Genomic DNA, 13,716 nt, shown 5'->3' with positions numbered 1-13,716 from the left:
TACATATTTTTCTCTACGCCTTGTGTAAATGCAGCCTTGACATTTATGAATAAAGATATGACATGAATTAAATAAACCACTTAAAAACGCAAACAAGGATTAAAGAATTAAACTATAGTAATATAAATAACTGTATAAAATATATTAAATTAAAAAGTATTGTTTGTTTTAATCCCTTGACTCAAGCATTGCCATAAGATTATACTTTATTTTTCCATAAAGTGTTGTAAGAAGGTCAGACTTAAAAAAAGCACTTAGAATTATTTTTTTTATCTAGATTGACAAATTACATTTTTGGGGGGAAATAATTATTTTGAAATCACTAAAGATGTTGGGAATTAAAAACAAACTTACAGTTACAAACGTACATTTGTTCCAAAGTTTTTGCAAGCTACAGTGGGTCCTGGAGGGGGTTTTGGGGTCATTTTGAAGGTCATTTTTGTGCATAAAAGGCTAAATAATGGAAACCCCATATAGGCCTAGCGAAAGTGATTTGCATGACTATTGGTGTGAAATTGATTATCTATCCCCTGACACTAGAGGGAGCCCTCTGGAACTACAGTAGTCACATGAAACTGTCAGCTGTCATATCATTCACTTCAGCCCAGTTCAGTTTAGAGGAAACAACAGTGCAATGTCTCTCTACAGGAATATAGTGTGGTTTATCAAAGGAATGAGGGAGTATACAAGGTAAAGTTTTTTTTTTTTGTATTCATTGCTGAATTTATCACTTTATTGTAGTGTTGTGGTCCCTAGGCTGCTTTGTTGCTGATAACTTTTGAGTGCACTGTTTTTAATAAGTGTGTTATTGTTTTTAATCGGAATAAGATGGTTTTATGAATATGAACGTTTCATAATTTTACACAAAATTATTCTGGCTTGAGTATACATTTAGTTACTGCTACAAAACACAGCTTTAAACTGTGTCCTGACAAGCCAAATGTTGTTAGATGGCGTGGTTTCTTTGCACAAATGTTGTTTTTGTAGTTTCCTAAGTCATCTCCTCTGACATGCATTCATCCAAGCCCTCAGTTAAAGGTCAGTCATCATTGCATCACAATGGGCCCTATTGAGCCCCCTGCCGTTCTCTCTCTAATGCCCTGTCATCCCACACAGAAGCTCCTTTGGCCCCTGATCTTAGGAGCACTGTCTCAGATATCCAGAGGTCACATAACAATTCAAGAATTGTTGACACTTTTAGAGATAATAGCACAGCGCTTGAGGTTTCATTTTGGCCATGTTTCTGATTTGCTTCATTTGTTTGATGTCGTCAGCAGGTCTGGGTTTGAGAATGCGTCTAAGGGCTTTGTAGAAAAGGACCTGGATGTGTCTATGGTGGGGCGTTCCTTCATGATCACTGGAGCCAACAGTGGAATAGGGAAGGCGACAGCCATGGCCATAGCAAAAAAAGGTTCATTTTACAGTTATATTAACTCACTTTTTAGGTTACAGTATTTTTCCAACCACTAATCTGTGGTACTACAAAGATGGCAGCAGATGGTGGTACCATGATGCTTTGATACTGTAAATATCATATTGAGTGATTAGCATTGTCATATACCATGTTACATATAGCCTACATATTGGGGCTATATATATACCAGTAAAGACAGTAAAGATATTTAAATATTACAAAATGTATTTACAAAGAAATGCTGTTCTTATGAACTTTCTGTTCATCAAATAAAATATATATATATTATAAAAATATAATGAAGCAGCACAACTGTTTTCAATGTTGATATTAAGAAATGTTATACATATATAAAAATATCTTTATTGTCATCTTTGCCGAATAAAAGTTTTTAAAAAAATCTTACAACTTTTTAACTTTTCATAAAATCAATCAATATATAACAAAATAATAAAACCTATAAATATATTAATTTTTTAGACTTAATGAGGTCTGGGTTTAAGCATTTTAACCCAGTTGGAAAAAAAATGAATTGTGTACAGTGTTAAGCAATCTTCTTTGCATAGTTTACCCATTGCCAAGTTGTGCCATTTGCATTCCTATGTGGCTTTCTGTCATGTGAGACAAAGAAAAATAATAACAAACTGCATTTTTACATTTTCTGAAGGACACGTGAGTGGTGCTGCCCATGCAAAACTCATTGTTATAGTTCTAGGGTGTTGTATGGTTGCTAAAGTGTTCTACATTTATGCATTTGCAATTGTTCTGAGTGCATTTTTAGGGTGTTGTTCAGAACTTGCTAGATGGTTGCTAGAAATGCATAGAAAAATACTGTAAAATCAGACCTCTCCTCAACAAGCCGCGTCATTTAACATTGAAAAATATGGTACCTTCATTAATTCCTTCATTCATTTTGTAATTTGTTTTTCTCCTATGCAAGGTGGCACTGTCCATATTGTCTGCAGAAACAAAGAGCGAGCTGAGAAAGCCAGAGAAGAAATCATCTCAGCAAGTGGAAATACTGTGAGTGTCATTAAAGGGATAGTTCACAAAAAAAAGGAAAATGTTGTCATCATTTACTCCATTATTATAAATAGTATCTTATAATAAAACACTGATCATTTTATTTTGTTTCTTTTTATTCAAAGTTAAACACTGATGCATCATCAGAAGTTATTAAAGGGATAGTTCACCCAAAAATGAAAATGTTGTCATCATTTACTCCCCTTTAAGTTGTTCCAAACGTGTATGAGTTTCTTTCTTCTGCTGAACACAAAAGAAGATATTTTGAAGAATGTTGGTAACCAGACAGTTGACTGGAGCCATTGACTGCCATAGTATTATAATACTATTTTAATAGTTTTTTTTTCCTACTATGGAAGTCAATAATTGTCTGGTTACCAACATTCTTCAACATATCTTCTTTTGTGTTCAGCAGAAGAAAGAAACTCATACACGTTTGGAACAACTTAAAGGAGAGTAAATGATGACAACATTTTGATTTTTGGGTGAACTATCCCTTTAATAACTTCTGATGATGCATCAGTGTTTAACTTTGAATAAAAAGAAACAAAATAAAATGATCAGTGTTTTATTATAAGATACTATTTATAATAATGTATTGATTTTGAATGATTTGTATTGTGTCATGCACTGTGTGATGTGCATCTACCGTAGGAGGTTTACGTCCACGTGCTGGACCTCTCTGAGGCGAGGAAGGTGTGGGAGTTCGCAGAGGTCTTTAAGAAGGAGCACTCGTCTCTCAATGTTTTGGTAGTGTTAGAGAGCTCCTTTTGGAGATTCACATCATACCTATAATAAAGGTTAAAGGTGCAGGACAGATGAAGAAACATCCTCTCCTCTGTCTCCCACACTAACCCCCATCAGATCAATAATGCCGGATGTATGGTGAACCAGAGGGAAATGAACTCTGACGGACTGGAGAAAAACTTTGCGACCAATACTCTTGGTAAGACACGATGCACTGCTGCATTGCGTATCAATTTTTAAAAATGTTTAAGTCTCTTATTACCAAGGCTTCATTTTTTTTAAATCAAAAATACAGTAAAAACTACAGAGCTCCGCACATGACTTGTGGACAAACATATACAGTATATCGTGGCCACGAAAATGAAGAATTCCCTTGTTTTAGTAAATCGTGGCCACGTTGAACTAATCATTTTGATTTAACTAAAACAAAGCAACAAATTAGTACAACGTGGTCATGCTTTAGTAAATTGAGGGAATTAATTATTATATCCTATTTAGGCTACTTGAAAATAGGGAATGAATTAGTAAAGCATGCTGATGTATTAGTAAGTCGTGGGAACGAATTGTTCATTTGTGGTCACGATATACTGTACTGTACATATATATTTTTTCCTGCATGTCATGTCAACAGTAATATTGTGAAAAATTATTACAATTTAAAATAACTGTGTAATTTATTCCTGAATTTTCAGCATCTTTACTCCAGTCTTCAGTGTCACATGATCTTTCAGAAATCATTCTAATTTGCTGCTCAAGAAACATTTCTTATTATTATCAATGTTGAAAACAGTGTGCTGCTTAATATCTTTGTGGAAGACATGATGCGTTTTTTTTCTTTTCAGGATTATTTGATGAATGGAAAGTTTAAAAGAACAGCATGGAACATTAAAAATGTCTTTACTGTCACTTTTTATCAATTTATTGCTGAATAAAATCTGACCCCCAAATTTTGAATATAATATAATTTTTTTCCTGTTTTAGAATAGAATATATGTTGCATGTAGTATTTAATAAAACCTTTTTTTTTGTCCTCTGCAGGTGTTTATATTCTCACTAAATGTCTGATCCCATTGCTGGAGAACAGCAGGGACCCTCGAGTTGTGAGTGAAAAACAACATCGATCTTAAAAATTAGTGCATTTAGAGTGCATTAACTCCTGCCCACTTTTTCAGAGGCGATGGTTCTGGAAGGATCTTTTTCATTCATTTCTCCCATAGGGATTTAAACATTACAAACTTTGATTTGAAGCAAAAAAGTATTTGAAAATCTTAAATACTTAAGTGAGGGAAAGAACTACAATCCCATGAAGCATTGCGAACAGGATAGGGAGAAATATAAAACTAAGCATTGAAAAATTAATGTTGATTTTATGTATATCCTTATAAAATCATGTGCTCATGGACTAATATCATTTGTATATAGGGGTGAATTCAGGTTGATTGGGACACTTTTTCCAAGTCTTCTTAATGGCAAAAAGTGTCCCAATTACCCTGAATTGACCATATATAGTCTATATATAAACAATATGTTTTAAGTTTATTGAAAAATATGCATATATATTGAAATATTTTGAGTGTAGGGACACCGACTTGATTTTGTCATTTGCAGTGCTTTATGGAAGTGGATCTTTTGGCACGTTTTGCTTGTTTTGACTGATTGCATTCATTTTCTGTATAGCATCATGGGTAATGTAGTTTTTCTCCACAAATTCCGCTGTTAAACACGATTATTTTAAAAGTAAGTTGAAATAATGCCGGGTGGCAGCTTCAACAGAAGCAAATGCTATCGATTAACAACCTAGCTCACAGTATGGCTGTCTTTTAAAGCTTCATAAGTTATCATTAAAAATCAATTTCCATATGGAGATACAGAGTTTTTACTTCTGGAACCAGACTGTTGCACTCAGTCACAACCTATGATAGATGTGTTCATATTTTCATAACAGGAATGTGCAGGTCCACAGAGGTTCCTGTTTCTCTCTCTTGATGTGCCATGTTTGGTATGAATGTGTCATGATATTGAAAATGTCTGTAGATCACAGTGTCATCGGGAGGGATGCTGGTACAGAAACTAAACGCAGACGATCTGCAGACAGAGAGAGCTCAGTTTGATGCTACTATGGTATACGCACAGAACAAGGTAGATCATTTTTGGTTTGTTTTATTAGCGAATCATTGTTATTTTTATTACTCATACTTTATATTTGCATTTATTAATTTAGCATATTTTAGGGTTAGCAACACACTGGCAAAGACCCATAAATGTTTTGCACAAGGAAAACCCCCTGAGATTTTCTTTTTCAAAACTGTAAAACCTAGTGTTTAAAAATGGAAACTTTAATTTTAAATGTAAAATAAAATTAAAAAAGATAGTTAAGTTATTTTTAAAGTTATTAGTTTAAGTTATTTCCTTACAGAAAAGGGCAATGGTAGTACCTCAAAAATACAACATTCAAAACTAGGCTAATACCATGTTTTTTGGCCACTACCAGGGTGGTAATACTATGCTTTTTGAAGTCTGTATATACTATATAAATATGGTAATCAGAAAATACAATGTAATATATCAAAGGATTACCATCTGAGACTGAACCATGGGACTTTTTTTTAGTCAAGTGTTGGCAGACATTTTCTTATGATATTAATTTACAAGGATTACATGTAAAAAAGATTAGTGATGAAATAATTTTATTCATGAAAAGGGACTCAAAGTCATGAACAGTTTCTATTAAACTGAGATGAGCGGGGTTACCTTTCTCTCAGCTGTTGCCAAGCAACAGGTGACACAAAGTGCCAGCAGTGGCGTCTCCATTAAAGTCCCTGTAAAGGCAATTTAAAAAAAAAATTCTAAACACATTATAAATGTTAGAAATGTATTGCTAAAACATATTACAAAGACTGTGAACTGTGAAGTACTGAATTGTGTTCAGTAGTTAGACCGTTAAACAGTTTTTCACCATTGATATTTTCCGGATTTTTTGGGCGGGGCTAAAACGGGGCTCGATGACGCACTGGAGCCCCTGAGCTCCTGGACACGCCCCTACTTGATGACGCACTGGAGCCACTGAGGCTGTCCGCTCCCCTAACAATATAATAGAGCACATTCACATCAGTTTTGCCGCTCAATCGTGAGTTACGGTCAGCACTATTAAGCCGCGTTTCCACCGCAGGAACTTTACCCAGGAACTAGGAACTTTGGCCTGGTACTCGGTGTGTTTACACCGCAGGAACCAGGGTCTAAATGAAGTTCCGGGTAGATATTTCCCCCTCCGAAAGTCCCTGCTCGCGAGGTAGTACTTTTTCAAAGTTCAGGAACTTTCGCGGGTGGGGCTTGTGCGCTGAACATGCTGATTGGTTGTGTTCACGCCGCATTATGATTGGATAACTCCGCGCAGCATTTTATTTTAACCGGAATTTTTAGAATCTATTGCAGTTCGTGGCTTCATGCAGTAATGAAGTTCCATGCAGTAAGAGTTGTCTGTCTGCAAATATGGAATTTAATAAAAATAAAAAAGGCAGCTGGACCGACGACGAGATTCAGGCTTTATTAAGCGTATTTGCGGAAGAGAAATTTTCTGCGCGTTCGTCCCAGCCTTCTCACGGTCAATGTCCGCAATAGCTGATAACATACGCTGTCTAATTTTAGATCTAACGTTAGCATTACGAGCTTTCTGAACACGCTTTAGTATCAGTGCTCGTCTCTTTTCTGCCGTTTTGTTAATTACCTGGTTAGTAAACCAATACATCTCAAACAACTGCAGCACAGTGTGAATCTCTTCCATATTTATTATAAATGTGGCGCTCAAAACTGATTACTGTCCTTTACAGTCTACTGTCCGTCACAAGCAAGCAATGAGCAGTCGCGCGCAGTTTACCCGGTACTTTAGACCGCGATGTAAACGCAGAAAGCTACCGGTCTGGGGCAAAAAAAGTTCCTGGGAAAAAAGTTCCTGGGACAAATTGTTCCGGGCAATTGCGGTGGAAACGCGGCTTTAGTTACTACAGCAGCCTACAGATTGCTAGCTAGCTATGCCTTCATCACGGAAATGCGTAGGCCTACTACCTGGATGCGATCACCGGATCACATACAAAACAGATCGGTGTCCTTATTTAAATTTCCGAAAAACGATTACATCAAGAAGAAGTGGATTAATTTTGTGAAGAGCCAACCTTGATGGAGAGCTGAGGATCACTGCCAAAACCCGCCTCTGTAAGTGATCATTTTACACGGGATAGTTTTATAAACTTTCGTCGGAGACAACTAAGGCATTCACTGATAATCCGTTGTTACTGGTGAATGGGGCCGAACCGACTATCTTCCGCCTCGGCATTCATCCTCCCGTCGCGCCGACAACTGGTGCCATCATCGGCAGTGCGTGCCCACCGTGCGAGCATCTATTCCGGCTGTAGAGTTGAGTGTGGCGAATGCAGCTTTCCCGCGAGTGGGCGTGGTTTCAGCACAGCCAGCGGACACGCCCCCAGCGTTTGAGAGCAGAGAATACTGCTCATTTTTTCAAGATTTTGATAGCTTATTTTATGTACTTGCTGGCTTTTTTTATCATTCAAATTTGGCAGGGTGGCTAATAACACATTTTTCTGTGGTGTGACAAACTCAGAACACATACAAAATTTTGACTTTACAGGGACTGATGCAGTAATGATGATGACCTTTTACTAAACTCTCGTTATGTGCACCTCAGACTGTGTGTGTGTGTGTGTGTCCACAGAGGCAGCAGGTAGTGATGACAGAGGTCTGGGCAAAAGCAAATCCCCAAATTAATTTCTCTGTGATGCACCCTGGGTGGGCCGACACACCAGGTATTGTTCATTTTATAAGTCAACAAGCAAAATATGCTTGTTTTAATTTGCCAATTATTTCCATGTTTTCCCAAAAAATGACGTTTTATTATATATGGAAAGCACATCTCTTTCTCCCGCGCTCTCACTTTTTATTTAAACATTAACATATACTAACATTAAAAAAAGATGAATAAATACTGTACAAAATGTTTAATGTTAGATAATAGGTTAAATCGTTTATAAAAGTATACATTAAATTGCATAATCCCCAGTTCAGTAACATTGGCTGTTAATTATGCTAACATAATTCATAGTGTATATGCTGCATAACCGTTTTATAACTGTCACCCCCCTTTTTTTAAATAGACATGAAAATGCACATTTCGAACATAAATGGTTGTAATTCAAGAATGCTTTGGAATATAGACGTAAGATTGGTCTTGTTTTAAAGAAGACATTTGGCAGATTTATGTAGAAGTGAAATAAATTAAGAAAGTGAAACAGAAACAAAGTTATAGAAGTTTGAGTTTATGGAAATTTACAATGTAAAAAAATTCATTATTCATATTTTATATAAAATATATATTTTCAAAACCTGGGCTACTCTAAAACTGCAGAAAAAATCAAAGCCAAAAATCTGAACAAGTTGTGTTTCAAATTTTAGGTTGATATCTCAAAAAATGACCTTTCAGTTAGATTTTGTTTGGGCGCAGTACCAAACTTTTTCACTAGATGACAACCAGACTCCATTACTGCCCATATAAGGGCGCCTCCATTTCCATATGTGTTTTGAGTGATATGAACCATTATTTCCACAATTTTCATACAATTTATGAAGTAGAGATCCTATTCAGAAGTAGTATGGGAAGTTTGGCAGATTTTGATATGAATTCAACCTCTAATAAACACATACAAAGAACACGCCTGTGCGTCATAGCTCGCTTCCACATCATAAATGGTGAATATGTTATTTTTTTCTTTATATTTAAAACATTTTCAGACCTTTTTGTCTAAAATAATTGAATGGATGCTATCTTTTGAACTCTAGACATGAAAACAAACTAGGTTTCTACAATTTTTTTCATGATTTTTCATGTTCATTGCTATTTCAAAATAAAGGTCTGAACACGTCTTAGGAGTATGAAAATATTCTTGTTGCAAATTGATAAATTACGGCTCCTCTGTAATTTATTTTGAAAATCAATCACCAAATATGGAAACTAGAGATTGTAAGCTTTCAAATGATATATAGTTTGTCAATATTACTTAAGGTTTTTACTAATATATTATTGTTTTAAAAATATAATGGCAAACGTCCCACCTGTGGGACGGTGACAGTTAAGGGGACTAATACTTTTTTTTACAAGCTTGTCTGTCCAGCTCATCACTTGTAATCTCTGGCTCTGGTTGTGCTCAGCGGTTGCCACGGCGATGCCTCAGTTCCATCAGATGATGCGTGATCGTCTGCGTTCAGCGGAGCAGGGCGCCGACACGGTCATCTGGCTCGCGGTGTCACGCGCCTCCACTGCATTTCCCAGCGGTTCTTTCTTCCAAGGTTAGCATTTTGTTTAGAAATGGTCACATTTGCGTTCACGTGTCTAGATTTGTTCAATAGCACTCAGAAAACCTCATAACAGGTTGTTTTTTTTCAGATCGAGAGTCGGTTTCGGCCCACTTGCCCCTCGCGTGGACGCACAGCTCTCGACCGGAAGTCAAAGTGTTCATGCGCCGGTTGGAGACTTTAGCGATGACTGTCAAACCCGCAGAGTGAGAATTTAAACAATGTGTTAGATATTATACGTGTCAGAGAACTGAGAGGTTCTCAAACAACACTCATGCTATGTGGAACTTATAACCATGATATGAAATCTGAAGCTTTTTCTCTGTAAAACTAACTATAGACTGATCATACAGAGACTAAAGTGTCTAAAACCAACAAGACACGTGATATATTTCTGCGTAAAATACGATATTTGATGCTGTAAAACCTGACATGAAATAATAGAAAAATCTAATTTGTTGGCAAAACATATAATGCAATGCACTATAATGTTGATTGAGAGATGTACAAAAAACATTCCTCAAAAGCCGGATCATATTTGATACATTTCAACATGATTTTTCCAACAACAACAAAAAAAGATGTATGGATAAGAGAGTAAACCTGGCTATGTTGCTTCATCTTGTGTTCATCTTGAAATATTACTAATAATATAAAGGTTTCTTATGTTTACTTAATACGATTTCACAGCAAAAAGACACATGTACAATGATCTGAAGGGGGACGGAATAGAATTATACTAAAAGGCCTTTTACTTGCTAAAAAAAAAGTATAAACTATCATTTAGACGACAGAAGGCATGTTGTAGATTGTGTTCAACAGGTTTATCAGCAAAGTTTTGACCATGCTAATAATTTAGAGGCTTTAGAAATGTGATACAGAAGCCTGTATAGGGTTAACATGAAACAAAAGTAGGTTGGGATATGATTTTATCCATTCACAACTGATTGGACTGTAAAAAGCGGCCTCCATTAAAGGGATAGTTCACCCAAAAATGAAAATTTGCTGTTAGTTTACCCTCAGGCCATCCAAGATGGAGTTTACTTTTTTTTCTTCAGTTGAACAGTAAAGAAGATTTTTAGCTTCATTTTTGGGTAAACCATCCCTTTAAGACCTCCATTGTCTCTATCTGAATCAAAGTGGTGTTGTTGGCGTAAGCCATAAAGGAAAATCATTTCAGAGGTGGAAGAAGGAATAACATTTTGATCAAAGATTCTGAAAACAAACATATTTGTCTTGAGAATAACATGAATTATGCCCAATAAAATCAGGAACATTTCAAAGCAAATGGGGTCTGTTTTGATTTTATATTTAGCCTTAAGTCTGGCCACAACACGCTTATTTAAAACCCATCTGGATGAGAAAACTTAAATGGTGCTTAAAAGTATGCAGCCTGCGTCATTTCCCGTCCCTTTCCTTTGTCTCCTCGAATACTTTCCACTGCACTATCCCATAAAGGCAAAAATCTCATAAATAATAAAACAAAAACAAGTGGGCTTTTGGCCTTGTCAGTCATCGTCATGCAGAAAACATCCTGATGCGATATGTAATGTGACATAACCTCCAGATACGCTTTAGTTATGTAAAAATTAAATTAGCACAACAAACCTAACAAGCTGCACATAAAAAAACTGGTGTTGCATGTTAAATTGATAATAAACAGCATCATCATTTCTCCATGAGTATGTTTCTCCCAGCGGTGGCTGTGACAGGATGAAATGAATGTAAATCCTTAATTTCCTGTGCTGGTAAATGATTCATCACACTCACTGTATGACGCATATGATGCTCTCACATCACCAAACATCAAAACACATGATCGTCTTACTACTGGGCCAAACGAGCACTGAAAGAGACACTTCTCTCAGATCGTCTGACTGCTACAGTAAGAGTGTTTTAGTAACTAACAACAGACGTTTGCTGGATTGTGTTGTCAGAGGGGTATGTGTGTCAAATGGCCGGTTTCACAGACGAGGTTTAAGCTAGTCCCAGACTAAAATGCATGTTTGAGCTGTTTTACCTGGAAGTAACTTGCACTGTCATATCTTAAAATATGTCAGTGCCATTGTTTTGTCTCAAGATGCACACCAGTAATGTTTTTTTTTTCTAAGGCAAGTTTATAAAATCTGCTTAAATGTCAGAATTGAACTAAGGCCTAATCCTGGCTTAGTCTAAGCCCTGTCTGTGAAACCAGGCTTACAGGTGATAAGCCATTATTGATTTTTAGCAGATCTATGAAGTGTCCAAACAGAGTATGTACAAGTTCAGCATATTAATTATGAACAAACACAATGTTTGACAACGACAAAGTGACCAGATCTTCATTTTGAACAGTATATCAATGTTTTAAGAATGAAAAATTTAAGAAAATGGAAAAATTCCACTTCCACAATGATTTTAACTGTTTTTGAAAGAGGTCTCTTATGCTTATCAAGACTGCATATATTTGATCAAAAACACAGTAAAAACAGTAATATTGTGGAATATTATTACAATTTAAAAGAACTGTTTTCCAGTTGAATATGTTTTAAAATGTAATGTATTCCTGTGATGCAAAGCTGAATTTTCAGCATCATTACTCCAGTCTTGTGTCACATGATCCTTCAGAAATCATTCTAATATGCTGATTTGCAGCTCAAGAAACATTTCTTGTTATCAATGATGAAAACAGCTGTGCTGCATATATATTACTGTGCAAAAGTCTTAGGCACGTTAGTATTTTCACCCCAAAAAATGGTTTTAAGCCAGTTATTTATATATTTTGCTGTAGTATGTCAGTAGAAAATATCAGTTTACATTTCCAAACATTCATTTTGCCAATAATTGTAACAATCCAGTGAGATTTTTCCATGTACAAGGAATCTAAAAAACAGCCGGTGCTCCACACGGAGATCTGATCTCAACATCATCGACTCTGGGATTACATGGAGAAACAGAAAAAACTGAGACAGACTAAATCCAGAAGAACTGCAGGAACTTCTCCAAGATGCTTGAAGAAACCTTCCTGCAGAGCTACAGTAGTGTGAAAAGTTTTAGGCACTTGTGTAAAAATGCAGTAATGAGGATGCTTTCAAAAATAATGTCATAAAGCGATTTTATTTATCAATTAACTTCTATTAACTAAATCAAATCAAAATTTGGTGTGACCACCCTTTGCATTTAAACCAGCTTTTGTCCAGGTACGCTTGCACATAGTTTTCCAGGTAGATTTGGGTTTCTTCAAGCGTCTTGGAAACATTGCCACAGTTCTTCTGGATTTAGTCTGTCACAGTGTTTTCTGTTTCTTCATGTAATCTCAGACGGACTCAATGATGTTGAGATCAGATCTCCGTGTGGAGCACCGGCTGTTGTCAGACTCCTTTTGCACATACAAAAAATCTCTCTGGATTCTCATAAATGGCAAAATGAATGTTTGGAAATGTAAAAACTGATATTTCCTACTGACACACTACAGCAAAAGATAAAAATAACTGGCTTAAAACTATTTTTTGGGGTGAAAATACTAACATGCCTAAGACATTTGGACAGTAATATACACACACACACTCAATATTTCTATAATAGTTAAGTCAGCCTGGGTGATATTCAGTTGAGAGACTTAAGATTTGTTGAAACTAACCATTTTGTAAAATAGCTACTTAAAATAATTATGAAAATAATAATCTTAACCCGATAGTCCCAAAAAGACTCATCTTGCAAATTAGTCAACACATTTTTTTCTTTAAAACTGTTAATTTAAGTCGGTTACATAAAAACATGGATTGGTTTAATTTGATGACGAAAAGTAAGGCCGACTACCCCTAACTAACTGCTAGTTGGTATAACTTAATATAATGTCTATGTTTCTGCAAGTGGGCTCTGATTAGTTGGTCTATCACTACATACACTGTCGATACAGAAGGAAATCAAAGCTGTGGATTTTGCTCCCTGCTGCTTTTATTTTTTTTAGCAAACATTTATTTCATCAGGGAGTCTCAGTGATGCTGTTACTCTTTTGTCAAACCCGTTACCCGCTGTGCACGTGTGCAGCACTCACATCTGCTTTGCCCATTTCTGAAAACAATCTGATTCTGTTTGGACCAGGGCCACACATAATTCAAGCTTGGCAGTAATGGCATTTTAGAGGTTTAATAGCAGGAAATTGGAGATAGTGATGTACCGTCTAATTCTCA

General features: G+C 36.0%; 1 protein-coding gene across 2 annotated transcripts; it reads left to right on the top strand.

The window, feature by feature from the left end:
- Positions 1 to 610: 610 nt before the first annotated feature.
- On the top strand, positions 611 to 9,778 carry dhrs12lb (dehydrogenase/reductase (SDR family) member 12-like b). Of its 2 annotated transcripts, XM_056253517.1 has the most exons (10): positions 611 to 690; positions 1,278 to 1,411; positions 2,355 to 2,437; positions 3,092 to 3,187; positions 3,302 to 3,383; positions 4,223 to 4,284; positions 5,219 to 5,323; positions 7,911 to 8,001; positions 9,401 to 9,538; positions 9,636 to 9,778. In XM_056253517.1, exons 1-10 carry the CDS (start codon positions 635 to 637, stop codon positions 9,752 to 9,754), a joined length of 966 nt encoding a protein of 321 aa, XP_056109492.1. In that variant the 5' UTR covers positions 611 to 634; the 3' UTR covers positions 9,755 to 9,778. The 2 variants fall into 2 exon arrangements, with proteins under 2 accessions (XP_056109492.1, XP_056109493.1); XM_056253518.1 differs by lacking the exon at positions 9,636 to 9,778 and having other exon boundaries at positions 9,351 to 9,521.
- Positions 9,779 to 13,716: the final 3,938 nt, after the last annotated feature.

The sequence above is a fragment of the Rhinichthys klamathensis genome, unplaced genomic scaffold (genome assembly GCF_029890125.1).
Source record: "Rhinichthys klamathensis goyatoka isolate OS25496 unplaced genomic scaffold, OSU_Roscu_1.1 h1tg000105l_1, whole genome shotgun sequence".
Taxonomy (NCBI): domain Eukaryota; kingdom Metazoa; phylum Chordata; class Actinopteri; order Cypriniformes; family Leuciscidae; genus Rhinichthys; species Rhinichthys klamathensis.
This window is presented reverse-complemented; position numbering and strand designations above follow the sequence as displayed.

Bases quoted from the DNA above. Each gene is read 5' to 3' on its own strand.
- dhrs12lb (XM_056253517.1), top strand. From the start codon at position 635: ATGTCTCTCTACAGGAATATAGTGTGGTTTATCAAAGGAATGAGGGAG. The intron at 3,384-4,222 runs GTAAGACACGAT...TGTCCTCTGCAG, and splicing joins CTTTGCGACCAATACTCTTG to GTGTTTATATTCTCACTAAA. The intron at 8,002-9,400 runs GTATTGTTCATT...GGTTGTGCTCAG, and splicing joins TGGGTGGGCCGACACACCAG to CGGTTGCCACGGCGATGCCT.